The 18,629-nt window shown below is 39.4% G+C and overlaps 1 protein-coding gene across 2 annotated transcripts in view; it reads right to left on the bottom strand.

The window, feature by feature from the left end:
• Positions 1-381: 381 nt before the first annotated feature.
• Positions 382-18,629, bottom strand: part of irf2b (interferon regulatory factor 2b) — a 30,866-nt gene continuing 12,618 nt past the window's right edge. For both annotated transcript variants that reach the window (XM_088343330.1, XM_088343328.1), the window contains exons 5-10: positions 17,167-17,343; positions 15,438-15,484; positions 15,171-15,279; positions 14,112-14,243; positions 10,389-10,426; positions 382-7,752 (exon numbers count right to left, since the gene is read on the bottom strand). In XM_088343330.1, the coding sequence (XP_088199456.1) occupies positions 7,465-7,752; positions 10,389-10,426; positions 14,112-14,243; positions 15,171-15,279; positions 15,438-15,484; positions 17,167-17,343 (791 nt within the window). In that variant the 3' untranslated portion in view covers positions 382-7,464. The remainder of the gene's footprint in view (positions 7,753-10,388; positions 10,427-14,111; positions 14,244-15,170; positions 15,280-15,437; positions 15,485-17,166; positions 17,344-18,629) is intronic.

The following is an 18,629-nucleotide window of genomic DNA, read 5'->3' as shown; positions in this document are numbered from 1 at the left end:
GCTTGTGTAAGTACAAAAGCGGTTATCCTCTTAAAATGTGGTGGGTGCGGCTTATAGCTCTATAGTCCGGAATTTACGGTATTTGCCATTTAATCAAAATCTAAAAATCATGTCTTGATAAATGCAAACACAAGATTTAAACTCGCAAAATACATGATTCGGACCGATTTTTTTCTTTGAATGGTGCTGAAGAAATTTTAAAAAATGACTTTGAAAATCCTAAAAGAAATGCTTGAATTTGTCTATCAGAGAGGTGTACGAACTCTGAACAGGTAGGAGCAATTTCTCTGCAAAGCTATAAAAAACTGTACTTTGACCTTAAAGATAAACTCGCAGTTATCTCAATCTGACGTTGTAAAAAAAGAAGAACTGGAAAAAAGGAAAAATGCAAAAGATTCTTTATTCAGATTTACACAGCGATTCACAAGATTACCAGCGGTGAAAACACATGGCAAGCTGCCCAGTCGTTCACGCTTCTGCTCAAGTAAAAATTGTTCTTTATCAGCCTAGCGAGGCATCACTTAAAGGCAACGCTTTTCCCCCATTTGCGTATTCCTAGAGTCCATTACACAGCTTCTTTATCATTCTCTTTAAACGGCGGACAAAGCCGCCTCGTTCGATTTTGTGAGTTTCGGCTTTTGGACGATTAAGAGCAACGCTAGGGTGTCACATTTCTTTTGTAAGGTCTCTAAAAAGGTCAACAGATGAGCTCACTCGACAGTTTCACTTCATTCGAACAAACAACACCTCTTAAACACGTTCCAACATACATGAAACCAATCGATACTTAATATTTAATAGACAGAATAAGGGCTTTGAATTCATGCTGCATTTAAGGAAACCGGGAAGGCAGAGCTTCAATACCAGGAAGTAAACATGGGGAAGCCCCTTTGAACTCTAAAATTAGAGATGGGGGGAGTAGCTTCGATTTGATGTCACTCGTGACAAGAGAGATGGGTTTATGGAATTATTTGACATAAGTTAACATCGCATAATATTACGTCCATCAAAACGATTAGAATATGCAACCTTTTAAAGGGACACTGTGTATAATTAAGCGCTTAGTCCTGTGGTGAGGGACCATCTCCCTCCGGGAGGTGTGAGAATTCTCCCACTGTCGTCCAGTGAGTGTCGAAAGATGGAGGGAGCGATGGGACTGGGGATCCTCTTCTCTCTATCTCTACTCCCCAAGAGACAACAAGGCAAAGAATGGGCGGCAGGAGACCGAAATGTCTCGCAAATCCTCGTTATAGGGTCACTAAATGCGAGAGGGTGTGGAAGTAAAGCGGCTGAGTGGAAGAAAGAGGAGATCGGAAGGATGGTGATCGAGAGGAAAGTTGATGTGTTGAGTGAAACAAAGATGGAAGGAAATGGTGAATTACAACTTGGAGGTATATATGGTAGAAAGTCTGGAGTTAAGGGTGGACATGCTAGAGAGGGAGTGGCTGTGCTTGTGAATCAGAAATGTGCTTTTCTTTAAATATCCAGGTCAAGAAATTTGAATTTATTTTACATGTGTCTCACCTATAGGGAGATGACATAATTGTCCGCCACCTTCTACTAAGGGTACCAGAAAACCTCAAAAAGGCTGGGGGGGGACAAAATGATGCTTTTTGGTCACTTAGGGTACCCCAAAAATAAAAAAACACATGAAAAACTGGGCAAATAATAAAATGAAAAATGATAAGGTTTGGTCGCTTTAAGAACTTGTAGTTGCCACTCTTCTATGTGCTTTGAAGCACTCGTTTTTGTTGGACTACTCAATACAGTGACATCTACTGGTTAGGTATTAGATAATTTCCTCCGTTAAATGCTTCGAGATTGGAATTGAGACAATCCAAGCAAGCACAATTCCCAGGTTACTTGAATGCAGCATATACATAAAACAAACCTCCGTATAGCACAGGAGTCACCAACTTTTTTTGTTACGATATGCATGAAGGGTTTCCAATTAGGTGCATTTCTTATTATTATTAAGTTATTACCAGGTCGTAATTACTGTATTAGAGGTAGGGTTAGAATAATTCAACCCATTTAAACATCTGCCTTGTAAGGGAAACAATTGATTAACAAATATCAATTCCAGGCAAATTGAAAAACTAATTTTGGAAAAATCGATCACGTAGTAAAGGAGACTGCCCATTATTATGCCCTTTAAGAAATCCTAGAAAATCACCATAACCTGTCACTGGCGAGCTATTTTCAAAATGATATTGGCTACTCGGGTGCTATTAGGGGTCTATCTGTTGGTGACCCCTGATCTAGTGCATTCACAAAATGCAATTTTGAGACAATAGTCTTATTTTGGCCCCCTTACAAATAATGTGTACATTTTGAATGGCAGTGGTGAGCAAGGCAATATAGATATAGAATATAGGAAATACAATGTGGTAATTCTACCATTGCTTTATCAATTAAACATTTCGGTGAGTTTTCTTCGTCCTTTGGTTGGGGGTTTGTATACCTGTGCTGCATAAAACAAGTTAAAAAAATTCTGTCCTAAACCTGAGAATCCTCAGCTTGAGGACCATTTCAACTATGACCTGAGTAACTAGGTACTATGTAGGGCAGTGTTTTTCGACCGTTTTTGAGCCAAGTCACTATTCTTTCATCGAAAAAATCCTGCGGGGAACCACCAGTCAAGTGCCATTGCATCTCTGGTGAAAGTACATCCAAATGGAAGATGGCTTTCGCTAGACTGCACAGGCACACAAATAAGATAATTTCCCGCAGAACACTGCGACATTAAATCACTGTTCTGTGGCACATCAGTGTTTGAAGTTGTTGACGACCACTGTCATCTGGATTTTTGCAACTCGTGCAATGCTCAAACGCATCCCCTATTCATTGAGGGGTAAAGCAGTCCCCAAGGCACATAATCGGGTATAAAGTGCTGAAGCGGCCTGCAAAATCACGCGACAGATATTTACATTTGTTAACAGCAAGTGAGCACAGGGTAGTTTTTCTGTGGGTGGATTTGTAATGAGATTGTCTAATGCGGGCAACACGGCGGATGAGTGGTTAGCGCGTCCAAGGCACAGTTCTGAGGTCATGGGTTCAAATCCAGCCTTCCTGTGCGGAGTTTGCATGTTCTCCCCGTGCTTGTGTGGGTTTCCTGCGGGGACTCCGGTTTCCTCCCACATTCCAAACAAATGCCTTTCAGGTTTATTGGCTGGTTCAATGAACGAGTGAGCGAGTTGTCCGTCTCTGGGATAGGCTCCACCACCCCCGCGACCCTACTGAGGATAAGCGATGCAGATGATGGATGGATGGATGGATGTATAGTCTGATGTAAGTTTTGAAGCAATTAAAGAGCCATATGCTTGATTTATCGAATTTATAAGTCACATTTTTGTAACTTTGCTGCTATACATCTCGGAAAAGGTCTAGGAAATCAATGGAATCATTTAGAATAATTAGCCTTTCTTTCTTTTTGCTCGGATCCCACAATTTTTTTTTTATTCATATTGGGATACATGGACCTAATATGACATTAAATTAAATTCAACTTTGTCATGTTGCCTTTCATATAAAAACTGATGCTTATTTAAAAACTAGTACTGGGTTTTTTAAGGTTCTGGTCACAAATGGTATGGTTTCCTACTGTGAATAGGCCGGCCTACATTGGGCAGATTTGCATAGAGTATCAATAGAACACACTACAGTAGAAGAACTGCTTATATGCCCTGAAATGAATTCACTTTACGATATTTGGCTTTTGGAAGAACCCCATCTCTCAAGCGTTCACACACTTTGATGAATTTGCAGATAAAATCTGTCAATTGAAAATCAACTTAAAGGGACATTGTATAATGTTGAGGTGTGAACCGTATTATTGTTGTATTCTTTCTAGTGTTAGATTATTAAAATCGGTCACTGAGTATGTTCCATGACATGAGTTTTCCAGTTTATTATTTAATCATCACATTATTACTTTGATTATTCATTTAGTTGTTGTAAATGCTCATCATAATAATTCATTATTTTAGTGAAGTATTTACTTGCATATCCTTTCGTATCAGTACTTTTCCAGCAAAGGTCTTCTGATGCATCAGCTTTATCTTGCCAAACAACCTTCGAAATCCAGCTCTGTGCAGTTGATTTTTGTTCATTGAGATAATTTATTTTTTCTTCTCTGTCTGACGTAATGTGTGACCGCAGGCAATTCTGTTTCTGTTTTGTCAAATCCACGCCCCTTTCCTATAAAACAGGGGAAGAAACATTCTTGCATTCCTTTTGGGGGGAGACGCGTCTCCATCGATTGTTCCAGAGTGCACTCTGATTTTATCTTTATTTTGAAACTTTGTAATAAATGTCCTCAACTGCATCGCTCCTCTCCAGCTCTACTTTTTTCAAAGTCCGAATACTCTGGTCCCGAAAAAAAAAACACGCGGCGAGACATCAGAATGTTCTTTCGCCGTCACTAGCTATCTATTCATGAAGTATTTTAGGAAAATATCTATAATATTATATTTAATAAATTATTTTTGGGGGGTGAGTCTGTTTAAAGAGGCATTATTTATTGCATTCTAGGTGGTAAAAAATGCCATTCATTTAAAAAAAAAAAAAAAGATTTGAAAAATAAGCAAAAATACATAACTATTAAATGAACATGCGTTTCTTTAAATACTCGTAGGTTAAAACATTTGCATTCGAGGAAGCTTACATGATTGTCCACCATCTTGCTACTACAGGTACCTTAAAAACCTTTGTGAAAAAAGACGGCAAGTTTTGGTCACTGAGTTTTCGTAGTTAGTATTCTTCCTTGTGATTTGTGGCACTCATTTGCTGTTGCACTACACAATACAGTGACATCTAGTGGTAAAATATTACACACTGTACCTTTCAAGTGGCTTTGAAAGCAAATGCTAAGTGTTGATATGAGTGCTGTTTGCTCTTGTTCATAGTGGCTGGTAAACGACTTCTTAACTCATTCAGTGCCATAACGTGTTAATATGTTTTCAGAAGCATTTTCCCTGATTGCCAAAACGTAAAGATACGTGTTTTTTTTGTATCTATTTTAAAGCTCATCAGTAAGTATTAAGCATCCGTAGGCGGCCCCATATAGCCAGTAGGTAGAGAATCAGTGTGTGTGGGAGAAGCGAATACATGAATAAGTAGAAGCCAGAGCTTCTCTTTCTAAAAAAAAAAAGAATAAAATCCCTTCGTCATCGTCGGGGCTGAGAAGGATGACTGTTCGTGAACGTCCGCGATCACCATGGTAACAGAAATCATATTATCAGGTCACCGGAAACATCGGGCGCTGAAAGGTTTTTGCAAAAGTTCATGCATCCCTCCGGCATAAGCTCAGTGTTCTTGCGATAAAATCTTATTTTGAAAGCAAAGTGTCCTAGTGTTTATGTGAAGCATCATTTGGAAATTAGAGGCATTACAAATAAGAAATGAGCACTAAAGTGAGGGTTTCTCATTTGAGAAAAACGTCTGGCAGTGATTAATTGAATATACGCCCAATAAAATAGTATCACAAGTGCCTTGTATAAGTATTTATGACAAAGTTTGTTCTATTTAATAATTAAAACTAACACTCCAGGCAATAACGCAACTTTTATAAATCGGATATCGAAATTTAAATTGGACACGAAACCCATGAGCTTCATCTTATCTTAAGGGTAGTATGAGGTGGAGGAATGAACACCATCCAGTCAAACTAGTTTCATACGTACTCTGCGGCGCCACCTACTTAAAGCTCGTCTATTGTGGCTTATTTTACGGGTTTCCGACAACGCTCGCGAGTCACGCTAAATTCTTATCGGACGAGTCACCTTCTGTGCGTTGAGGTATCACAATTTTGCAGCCAAACCCTAAATTTAGGACCTGAAGCGTCCGTCTGGATCATCGGTGTTAAAGTCAATTTAACCGGGGTCCGCCGGAGCTGGGGTCCGAGTGAGGTTAGGCTAAATCGGGTTTTCCGCAAAAAATTTCAGAAAAAACATTTGTCTGTTTTCTTTTTTTTTTTCAATTCCCTACAAAAAAATCGAATCTAAAAACAGAATAAAAACATTAAGGTTTCATTTTTAATTAAATCAATCAGTAATAAATTAATCCCTAATCACTTAAAGTTAAAGTGTTTATTATTGAAAAAGCAGAATTATTTAAATACCATAATCCCTTATTTTTGTGTTGGTTACGTTCCAAAAGTGGCCTGCGAGTCAAAACCCGCAAAATAGAAACTTTATGTATTTATTACTCAAGAACAAACCCAATTAACAGGTTCAAGTATTCAAAAAATAAAGGTATTGTACTTCATAAACATTTATATTACAAATAACCTTTATACTGACAAACTATAATTTTTAAAAAAAATCTTGCAGTTTTATTGCACAACTGTATGGGTTAAGGATTCCAATGCATGATACTTTTGCCGCCATCATGTGGACGTTATGAAAAACTGTACTACGAGAACCATATATTTTTCCATTATCAAACACCTTGAAAAAGCACCATTGAGCAACCATAGTGCCAAAGACCCGCATGTGGCTCCAGAGCGTGATTAGCGGGTGGAAAGATCCAACTTTGTAGACGATAGAAAGCGTCTTCCTCTATTTGGCCAATCAAAAGCGAAAACGCAATAAATAAACCGTGATACAGCACGGGATTACTGTAATTGGCAAAAATACGTGAACTATCGTATTGATGTGTCGTGAAATTTTCGTTTATTTTATGACATGAGCCTTACCTATAGGATGGCATAATTGACGCCATCTTGCTGCCACGGATAACCCAAAACCTCAAAAAGGCTGGCACTTGGAGTCTTCGTAATTTTGATTCATATTTGTGAGAACTACAACATTTATAGGTCAAATAGTGCACACTGTCCCTTTAACTTTCTTATTAAGGCCTGCTTCAAACTATCATCCTGAGGGTTGCGAGTTCGAGACCTATGGTGTAAATAATTAGCATAAATACATGAACTATCATATAGATGTGCCTTATTTGTAAATACTCGTAGGTCGAGATACTTATATTTATTTCACATAATATGAGCCTTAGAGGCAGAAGACAGGAATGTTCACCCTCTTGCTGCTGCGTGTACCGTAAAAGACAAAGACATGGCAAAAAGTTGGTCAAAAAAATAAAAGAAATTATGGTCACTTAAAACAATGTTTCTCATGTTATGGGTCTTTTCCTTGGCATAAAGAAGAAAAAAACGGAGGGTCAATTACACTCCTTAACAGTAGATGGCGATAATGCCCTGCTTGATCTCTTCTATATGTTCAGTAAATCGGCATGTTTGATAGGGACCACATCTCATTTTTTGTGACGTCGTTCGTTTTATTGATTTTGGTCGAATTTCGGGTCGGGTTCAGGTTGAAGATCTTACCTCACCACTGGATTACCAACTTCCAGAAAGGCTTTTGCTTTGGTATAAAGTAAACCAAAATGTGGAGGTTTTGTCCTACAGGGCCTCTCCTTGGCAAAAACTCTGAAATGGCACCAAAGCAATTAAATTTGATCCCGATGTCCTTCGTGGAGTTTAGACGAGGCGACGTCCGAAGTTTTCCTGATGACGCTCGCCCGCGTTTCGCGAGTTTGTCCGGGTGACATGGCGAGCGAGCTGTGGTTGTACGCCCAGGCGTCTCCGTAGGCGATGAGGGGTTTGGGGTCCTGCGTGGTTGTGATCCGGCAGTAAGGTTTGCCCCCTGGGACGAAGGTAGCAATGCCGGGAAGGGAAGAGGGGGGCACTTTAAGAACTGACCTGCCGTGATCCCGCCTCCAGGCTGGATTGACTACCTGTTGGTAGCGGCAAAAGGACAAGAAAAATTGTAAGCTTGGTGAAAGTATTCTGTAAAGACAGACTGTTGAAGAGGTATGAGCGGAATAAAATCCAGGTCGGCCGGGTTAAAATTGTTAATCATTACATTCGGGTTCAGGCTGAGCTGGGCTTTTGTTTCACTGATTTTTTTTTTTAAATTAGCCACCCATAGTTGTTCTGTGTTTCTTTTTCGGCGGTGCGCTCAGCAGCACGCTTGAAGTTGTGCGAGAGTGGAATTGATTCCATTACGCGGATCCTCCATCTTGCGACACAAAGTACGAAAACAAAGAACAATGACAGGTGGCTTAAAATAAAAGACATTAGTAAGAGATAAGTTCTCTTTCTTCCTCCACACAAATGTAAAATGAAAATTCGTGTTTCCCCCAAATAAACTTATTTGATCGGGCTTGGACTGCGTCAAGCTTTATTATCCGCGAACCCAGGTCGGGTTGGGCTGGATTTTTAAAGCCCTAATTTAATTCTTCGGTCGACTATTCATTTGATTCTTTTGAGCCTTACAAACACAAAGTGGCACCTATTTACTCACAGCAAGATAAGACTGTAGAATACTGTGACAATATTAGCAAATCTCCCGATGGCGTTGTCATCTATTTGTGAAAGATTCATCTGTTGTTTTATCGATTGGTTTTACATTTTTTGTTTAACATTTTGCTAACCACATCCTTCCATCCATTCATTATCTGCACCGCTTATCCTCAGTAGGGTCACGGGGTGCTGGAGCCCATCCCAGCTATCTTCGGGCAGTGGGCAGGGGACACCCTGAACTGGTTGTGCTAACCACATATTCAACCCAAATTAGAAAAAGAAATGCCATGACCAAAATGATCTGAAATCTACTAGATGAGAAAATGTTGCTTATTTCGAGTGATTTGTTTTTATGTTCCCAGTAAAACAGCATATCTTCTAACTATTAACTAAATGCAGATCATTGTTGGATAGCACAATAAAATGCTTTGCAGAGGCACATACAGTAAAACAAAGACAATAGAGACAAAAAATAACTCTTAAGATCCACCCATACATCCATCCATTATCTGCACCACTTATCCTCAGTAGGGTCGCGGGGGTGCTGGAGCCCATCCCATCTATATTCAGGCAGTGGGCAGGGGACACCCGGAACTGGTTGCCAGCCAATCGCAGGGCACACGGGGACAGACAACTCACTCGCTCATTCACACCTAGGGACAATTTCGACCGGCCAATCCACCTGAAATGCATGTCTTTGGAATGTGGGAGGAAACCGGAGTGCCCGGAGGAAACCCACGCAAGCACGGGGAGAACATGCAAACTTCACACAGGAGGTTCGATTTCACGACCTCAGAACTGTGCCGCACATGCGCTAACTACTGTGCCGCCGTGCTGCCCACTCTTAACATGTATTTTGTATATGATAATGTATTTGGAATAATTAACCAATGTTTAAAAAACTGCCCCAAAAATGGCATCTGAGTTACGATACTGTTTTTTACAAATTACTTATCCGCTGATGGCAAATATTTTGATATGTGGTAAGAACTCAAAATGAAAAACTATGCAAAAAAATGTAAAAAATGGTTAATTCACGCAAATTGCGAGTCAAATACAGACGCTCCCCTACTTACAAACATCCGAGTTACGAAAAACCGTAGATACAAACATTTTTTTCGGGGATGTCGAAAAATATCCGGACATTGCTGTGAGTTAGATTATGTATTGTGCACCAATTTCCGACTTTAGGACTTTACTGTAGTGCTTCTTTTCGCCGCTATCGGCATGTGGTGGTGCTGTGAGAGGTCACCCAGCATCCACCCCGAAGAAGAAATCCGGCTTCTACTTCCTAGTTCGTGTGTGAACATACTTCACTGTATCTCCAGCGCGCTAAGAACGATTTCATTGTTTAATATCTCGTGCATCAATTAAATATGGTTGGTGTAAAGCTTAAAGAAGAGGTGAGCCGTTTCATTTGAAATGAAAGTGGAATAAGAAAGCTTAATGCGGTTGAGAAAATTGTCGGAACGCTTTTTTTCGGCCACTTTTTACCACAGAGGAAGAAGTCGCCTAACTCTTGAAGCTCATCTTCCAAAAGTAAGTTTAACTTAACTTTATTTATCTTTATGGAGCATTGTATTTTATTAAACATTTATTTTTCAGTACAAAACAATAAAGGTTACATACAAAAGCCTTAAACATACTTATACAAACCTTAAACATAATTAAATAAACCTTAAACATACATTCCATACAAAATATAGCACTAAAGCAACTTATGAACAAATTCAACTTACGAACAATCATCCGGAACCTATCTCGTTCTCAAGTAGAAGAGCATCTGTAATACTAAATAAATTATATGATGTTAGCAGATCTATAGTGAAAAAAGGAAGAAACTATAATTATATAAATACAGTATATCTATTATTTTGTCTTTATTTTTAAAAGGATTTAAATGTGCATATGCACGCCTCCTTGTGTGTTCAGTTCGATCCTATTCCACTAAGCAATCAAGTACAACTGTTAATGTTTGACACTAAGGGTTCCTGGACAAGGCCGTCCTCGGAATGTGCGTTCGTGGTGCGTTCGGGGTGTGCGCATTTGAGTCAGACAGCAGCCTCACCGGTTTGGTGTCCTCGATGTCGCTTTCTGTGTCGCTGCCTGTGAAGAAACAAAAAAGGAATTAAAAATTGCACACGCTCAATTATTATTTTTAAAATTGAGTCCCAAAAAATAGCAGACAAGATCAACCACCATTTTTAATGCAAGTGAAAGTCACATAGTAATTACAACATGCTATGTTTTCTTTATGACACGTTGCTTATTCCTTTGAAGATCTAACACTAAAATCACGTCTGTTAAGCAGTTATGGCCTCTTTCACAAGTTTAAGCACCGACTTCCCAAATGTAGATTAGATAAGAACAACGGCAAAATGTGCTGACATGAAAATGAACAATGTAAGAACAAGAGATAGTTTTTAATGTTCCATGTGTTAAAATTACCAATAATAATCTAAACCAGGGAGCATGAACCTTTTTGACCCAAAGAGCCATAAAAACAAAAATTTCTTGATTTATTTTATTGAAAGAGCCACACCATATATTTTAAGACATTAATTCAACAAAAACAACAAACCCGCTCTCCAGACGAAAGCTTAATTTTCAGCAAATTTTAATACACTGCGTAATGTTTGATTTGATCAGATCTATAAAATATGAATAATGCAAGAGCCTGTGCCCCATATAAATATACAGGTTAAAATGTGTCTCCCTCCCACAGTTAAGAGTGTTGAGGCTCATTTTGACCGTCATTATTGTCCTAAATAATGGTTTCAATGCAAGGTGCAAGCAAAGTTCTCTCGTAAAATGTCACAAAATACTGCAAACGAGAACAATACAGACGTATTCACCTACAATGCAGACAGCGGTAGGCAAGTAGGAGGAGTGCGCACGCCCTGTGTGTAGCTCCTCCCATTCCTTTTGCTCACCCAATGAAATTACTCTAGGTGCTTTTGCAAAAGCTAGGCGTTTACAAATTGTTCTGTGGCTTTTCATCATAAAGTGTCTTAGAAATGAACACAGACTGTTTAATGAGCCTTAATATAAAGGATTATTTGGCAATTTACCACCAAAACGCGGTCTGTTGGTGTGACACCTTGACTGTAAACTGTAGTTAAAATTCTGTCCGATATATTCTGGACTGAACCCTTATTTAATATTTAGGCCTACACGTTTGACATATGTCCATAAATGTAACAGTGTAATAAGTAATAATGTATAATTTAATTATGCAGGCTCCACTCTATCTCCGAGCCATATGAACTTATGAAAAGATCCAAGCCATAGGTTCCTGAGCCATGATCTAAACCCAATCTAACTGTGAGCCTTGTTGAAGGTTTAAATAATGTAGAAACAATAAAAAAAGCATCCCGTGGTATTTCCACTCATGAGTCATTTGCTGACTAATTATGTCAACGGATTTAGCAACTTCCGGCAACTATTCAGCTATGATATAATCCATTTCACTTTATGCACAGAATAGCAATTTATAATATTTTGGTCAGAAAATCAATTGATGATAACGGTTAAAAATACGATGTAACTACGATCTAAAGTTTGAGAATCCAGACAAGATTTTTGCTAAATCTGTAACACAGTAATCCATCCCGATAATGAAGTTAACCTTTCATGCTTTCACTGCTTCACAGATCTTCCTCATGTATTGTGTTCTGCATTCTGATTGGCTAACCAGTCCCTATGAGTGTAGGTATTGGTAAAAAATAAATAAATGCTTGCAGGTACCGTATACAGTACTTTTTTGTTAAATGAATGCTTTAGTCAAGTTATGTTTATTTGTATAGCGCTTAATCACAAGGAGTCTCAAAGGACTGCACAGACTATTGCAAACTACAGACTATTATTACACCATCCCCTGATCTAAAACCTACATGAGGGCAAGGAAAAACTCAAAAACCTCAACATGAGGTAAATGAAACCTTGAGAAGGGACCGCACATGAGGTAGTCCCCCTTACAGGATGACCAGGCCAAAATGGATGTTGCAATAACAAATAATACAGATATTGCTTTAGCCTGTGAAAACGTTTTGATCTTTAATTTTAATGCGTCGTAGAGTGTGTTAAGGTTTAATCATTGTTCAAAAATATGTATAAAATAACAGATAACGGGTATTTCTGGAACGTAACCCTTGTGAAAAATGAGGGATTACTGTAAAGCATATTGTCACTGTCATGGGGAAAAAAATATATTTTGGTTTGTTCATTATATGAAAATCACAGGTTTACATAAAAAAATATTAATATGCTATATAAAATATGTCATTATTGAGAGTAACTTTGCTTTCATGTAAAAAAGGGATATAATACTTTTTTCATTTTCCTGAAAAATAAAAAAAGTATTTAAGTTGTTTTTTTCACATGACCATGCTAATATAAAAAATGACTAGTATAATTAGTTTAATGTTCAAACAATTCCTTTTATTAGCTAGCAGCTATTTTTAGCCAGTCGCAAATAAGCTACACCAACACTAGAGGTAAGATCGGGCTTAAAAAATTCAGCCCGACTCGACCCGACTCGCGGGTGTGTAAACCCGAACCTGAACAAACCCGACTGATTACCTCGATTTGATAACTGAGCCCGAAATTTACCTGAAACTTTAATTTTCCGCCAAAGTAAACGCGAAGCTTTACTCCGGCGGTGCGTACTTGAGCGCAAAACTGTTCGTTTCGCTGAACTAGGCTGCTAGGGGTTCACTTAGGGCCGAGTCCCTGGAATCAAGTGTGCACTGCAAGTGCAGCGCTAAAATGAACGATTCCACGCCAAAGTGCGCATTTTCCCGCCGGCAACTAGCGAAAGTGAGCGAAACGGCACCGAAAAGAAAATTAGATTCTGCAGAGGCTGCAAATACTGAAATATTTGGCAGAAAAGCAGAAAGAAAGTTTGAGGTTGTAAGCTATTGGCAAGAAGCAGAAATGACGTGTGATGTGAAGGAGCGGAAGGAGGAAGCCGCGCATCTTTTACCCCAATACTGAGGAGGAATACAATTGGATTGAGTGATTTTGAGTTAAAGAAAATGCTTACCTAACTATGTGTTTATCTAAATGATTACTTGATTTTAAGTAAGTGCATACTGTGCAGATACTCCACGAAAGGGAAATGAAAAAAACGTCAAGAGAGAAGCACGGCCGGTCCAATTTAATGATTGACATTCTAAGCCTGAACCCGGCCCAAGATCTTACCTCTAACTAAACTAACTCTTAATGATGTATGTTCACCGTTAAGACACTTTATGACAAAAACCCACAGAACAACAACCTACTGAGTAGCGCTGGCGCCTAACCAAGCTAGGCTAGTTTCATTAGCCTGGGCTAACTTTAAAGTCCTTCAACAAACAAAGGAAGTGTCTTCCTGACAGCAAACACATCATAAGTGATATTACACTTGTTTATTTCCACTTGTGCAGCAGCTCCACTGTGTGCGCCATTAAGTAATTGCTCTATAAAATTATATGCAACGAAAGACCTGTTATAGCAGCTGAATGGTTCCCTTAACCATTAGGGTCGTAGGGGGTCCATTTTCCTGAGGCACCCGTCCCTCTCCAGACCAAAACGTTTCAACTCGGTCTCAAACACAATTTTAAAATATCACCATTCCATGTGAAACAGCATCACAATGTATTGTCCTATTTTCATAATTACCAGTAATCTTTTGTACCTTACTTCAACATTTAAAGCTTGAAAGTCAATTAATCGCTTATCACGTGTGCATTTGAACCCTTTTCGCGTTTTCTGGCCTAAAAAAAGGTGACGTGCTGGAGTTTCCTCTCACCGTCGTATGAAGACACGGGAGAGATTTGAAAAGGGTACAGATGAGATGAGTTGATGGTTTCCTCTTCGTTCTCCGTTTTCACTTCGATGGTCTGACAGACGAACGGCACCTGACTTTCTTCGTCGGGATCATCTGCACGTGGACACAAAAGAGATCCATTCTTTATTATAATTAATGGGGACCAGAACTTCCTGCAGTATGTAAAAAGCCACAAAATTACGGCATTAGCAGATCAGGGATAATGGATTGCAGATGTACCGGTGCTTTTCAGAGCCTCTACGCAGGATAAAGAATTGCTTTCTCATCCCCCGCTCTTGGAAATAATCGACCAGGGATAGTGGATCATGGCCGAAACAGTGTTGTTCATTTTAGGCGGGCTACTTGTACAAAATTCAATTGCAGCCTTTCAATTAAGATATGCTCAAAGTGGAGTTTCGTCCGTGCATAGCTAACGCAATACTGATAATAACAAATCTTCGGTCCGGTATAGAAAGGGCACAGTTTTGACTACAGTTCACAACAACATACCCAGTTTTGGCTGTACGTTGCTAAGAATCCTTTAAATGGAAGCGCATTAGATAATGTATGTTCACCGTTGAGACACTTTATGACAAAAACCCACAGAACAAAAAAACAGCAGGCAAGCACACAGAGCAATTTGATTGGGTCAGTGGTGGGAATGGCGGATTTGATTGGGTGAGCGGTCGGGCTGTCCGGATCTCTGCACACATAGGACCTTCTTTCACACTGCGCTGAAGGGGAACACATCCATAAACTTTTCATTTGGAGTTTTTTGTGACATTTTTACAAGAGAGCTCTGCGTGCACCTTGTTTTGAAACCATGACAAAAAACGAAGGTCAAAATGAACTTCAACAATCTTGAGTAACTGTAGCAAGACAAGCTTAAAGTGGTATGTTTGTCGATATGGGACACAGGCTCTGGCATTATTATTATTGTATCAAATCATCATATGCTCTCTCTCTCTCTCTCTCACTCTCTCACTCCCGACCCCTGGATTGCAGTATCTGAAATATGACTTGTCAGCACCGTGATGGCACCTTTTATGTCGTGCGACCTTTGAAGCCCATCTATGGATTCCTGCTTGAAGTTTTCAAGTTGAACGACATGAACGAGGAGCGGTGTCCGGTCCGGGGACGGGGACACTCCCTGAGGGACGGCAAAACAAAAAGCTTTGTTTGGAAATCGTCACCACTCAGCCATAATTTAATCTCAGCAACAGTATCTTTGCCAAGTAGTATATGAGTACAAATGCATTGCTAGCTTGCAAGTATTGCACATAGTATTGCTGTAATTGTTCCATCTACCTCTTTATTTGCTTCAGTCCGACTTTCTTTGTTGGCTCTCTTCTTTCCTAGATGAAAAAAAGTAAAATCCTTCGTTTAATACAGCCCAAGGAGATAAGGGTAAAGGAACATGCTGCTTATAGATCAGGGGTCTCGAACTCGCAGCCCTGGTAGATGTCGCTGTATTATTTCGTGCCACCGAAGACGAGTGCTAAAAGCTCAATGGAAGAAGACGAAATACGGAGACTCAAAGTGACCAAAATGCACCTTATTACTTTTGAAAGGGAGGGAATTAAGAAAATAGAAAAGAAAAATAGATTTAAAAAGTAAAGAAAAAAAGACCAAAAAATAAAAAAACTTATATAAGACTAAAAGTATAACTCAAAATCAAAAAATAATTGAGAAAAAAGGAGATTGCATTTTTTTCCATTTCTGCCTTTTTTCTCTTTAATGCCCTTATTTCCTTTTTTTATTCCCGTTTTCGTTTTTGCCCCTTTTTCTCATTTCTTCCTCCCGCTATTTTATCCTTTTTTAAAAAAAAAATGTTTTTCTCTTTTTTTTGTCTTTCTTCTACAAAGGCTGGGTAATAAATGAAAAAAGGGTGCTTTCTGCTCACTTTCAGTCTCCGTAGTTTGTAGTCTTCCTGTGACTCCATTTTGGTTGCACTACCCATTACAACAACATTTAGTGTAAAACTATAAAACACTGTCCCTTTAAGAACAGCGGAATCTTTTTATCAGTGCTGTTTTTTTTGGAAAATCCCATTTGGCCCAACCTCACCCAGATCCTAGCTTCAGCAGCCCCCAACCCAATTGAGTTTGAGACCCTTTCTAGAGATGATCTTTTTTAAGATCAACTCTTTCAATACCATAACATGTAAATACATTTTCATCTCCCTGAGTGCTTAAACAGGAAAATATGTTTTTCATGATTAACTTTAAACAAATTAAGAGTTCGGCACGGCTCATCGGTAAGTATCAAGCCTCTGAGAATGTTTCAGTAGAAATCACCATTCGATGGCAAGAGTGGATATGAGCATATCTTTGTCCCTGTTTTGAGGAAGCCTAATTTCTTAGTTTTGCTTCCTGTATCTGGTGAATAAGAGTGCGTAGACAGCCCTATATGGCGAATAGGTGTAGTAAGGATGTTTGATGAGAGTTGCGAGATATGAACAAAGAGTAAAAGTTAACTCATCAACAGAGCTTATTCCTCTCAAAAAAGATGACAAAGTCACATCGTCATCGTCTGGTCAGAACGGATGACATTTAATGCAGGAACGCAGTAGCCCCAGGGAACCCGATCACCATGGTGACAAGAATCATGTGATCACGTCACCGGAAACCTCAGGCGCCGAAATTGCAAAGTTTGTACATTGTTCATGCATAAGTTATAAAATGTTATTTTGCAAGCAAAGTTCTCTTCTGCTTCTGGAAAGCATTGTTTAGAAATTGGAGGTAATCCGAATGTGCACAAAAAAGCATCTAAGTGAAAGTTCTGCATCTTTTTACAAAAAGCTGATTTCCTCAGAGCATTTTCAAGAAACTGTTCTATACTAAACAATGGTAAAAACTGGAAACATACTTTTTTCTAATGACATATGAGGATTCAAGCCTTATGCCTATATAGCCACCAAACTAAATTATCTCAAGACCTTCAGAAATGAGTCAAAATAGCAAAAATCACCTGGTATATTGACTGAATCGAGAATGTTTTAGGTCACGTATTGGTTGGTGATGAGCAGCACACTAACCTTTCCTTGTGCTTTTCTCTGAAGAAGACAACATCTTGTAGACTCTGAAGGCATTCGTTCCTTTTCTGTTACTTTCGTCTTTCACTTCTTCGATGTCATGCAAACTGTTCATGGCACAGCGGAAATTCGCCTTCCACGTCTTGGGGTCCGGACGGTCTTTTCCCGGCTGGTATTTACCTATGCAGAGACGACACATGAGATTGGATTAGGATACTAAGGTGCCGATATCGATTTATATCACCGTTCTCGATAATTACGATTTGATATAGTTGGTGATTGCGATTTGATTGTTTCTTCCAGAAAAACAAGCAACTTAAATCATACACTCCGGTATGTAAAAATTTCGCACATCTTTACATACCGGATACAAGGTCACGCAGATTGATTTTGGGGAGAACTATATACGAGAATCAATTCTTTGTCCTACACCTATGAGACATGCTGCAACATTTTGAGGAAATCACAATGTCCCGCCACTAGTGAGTTGTTTTTTTCTACCTCATTCAGTGCCAGACGTTTCTATCCCTTCATTATCTCTATAGGCATAGGACATATGAGAGGAAAGCTAGAACCCTCATCTTTTATTAGAATAATAAGTATATTTCTAGCTTTGACCATTGTTTAGAAAACAACAGTTGAACATTGCTAAGTTTCTTGAAAATACAAATTTCAGGGACAACTTCTGAGAAAATTGGCTTTTTGTAACCAGACGCATTTTTTTTTAATAATAATTATAATACAGAACACGCAAGGTTGTTGTACATATGAGTAGGACACAACAATAAACGAAGAGTAAAACAAGTAAATAATTAAAAAAACACAGAGTTAAAAGGGGGCGGTGTGTGGGGTATGGTCAAGAATAGGCAAGTCTGAAGAGGTGAGATTTGATTCCGGATTTAAAGGTGGTCAGGCGGCAATGATTTCCAGAGCTGGGGGCAGAGCGGCTGAAAGCTCTGCTCCCCACGGAGCTGAGGCGGGCAGTGGGTATAGTGGAAAGGAGGAATGTGAAGGTGCGGGATGGCGTGGCAGTGTGAAGGAGGTCGGAGAGGCAGGGAGGGGCAAGGTTGAATGGCCATGTAGGTGTAGCGCAGGATTTTGTAATTGATTCTATGGTAGATTGGGAGCTAGTGGAGATGCTGAAGGACAGGTGTGCCGTGATGGCGAGAGAGGGTTTTGGTGATGATGCCTACAGCAGAGTTATGGACCAGCTGAAGTCTATGGAGGGACTTTTGAGGTAAGCCGTAGAGGAGGGAATTGCAGTAATCGAGGCTTGAGGTGACAAGGTTGTGGACGAGGATGGCTATTGTGTGTGGGGTGGGGGAGGGGCGGAGACGGTTGATGGAGGGCAAGTGAAGGTAGGCTGACCGGTGATGTTATTTATATGACAATTAAAGGAGAGTGTGCTATCGAGGATGATACCCAGCTACTAAGGAATTTTCAACAGAAAGAGAGAAGGAGTCAAC

The sequence above is a fragment of the Urocampus carinirostris genome, chromosome 9 (genome assembly GCF_059441175.1).
Source record: "Urocampus carinirostris isolate Australia breed hairy pipefish chromosome 9, RoL_Ucar_1.0, whole genome shotgun sequence".
NCBI lineage: Eukaryota > Metazoa > Chordata > Actinopteri > Syngnathiformes > Syngnathidae > Urocampus > Urocampus carinirostris.
This window is presented reverse-complemented; position numbering and strand designations above follow the sequence as displayed.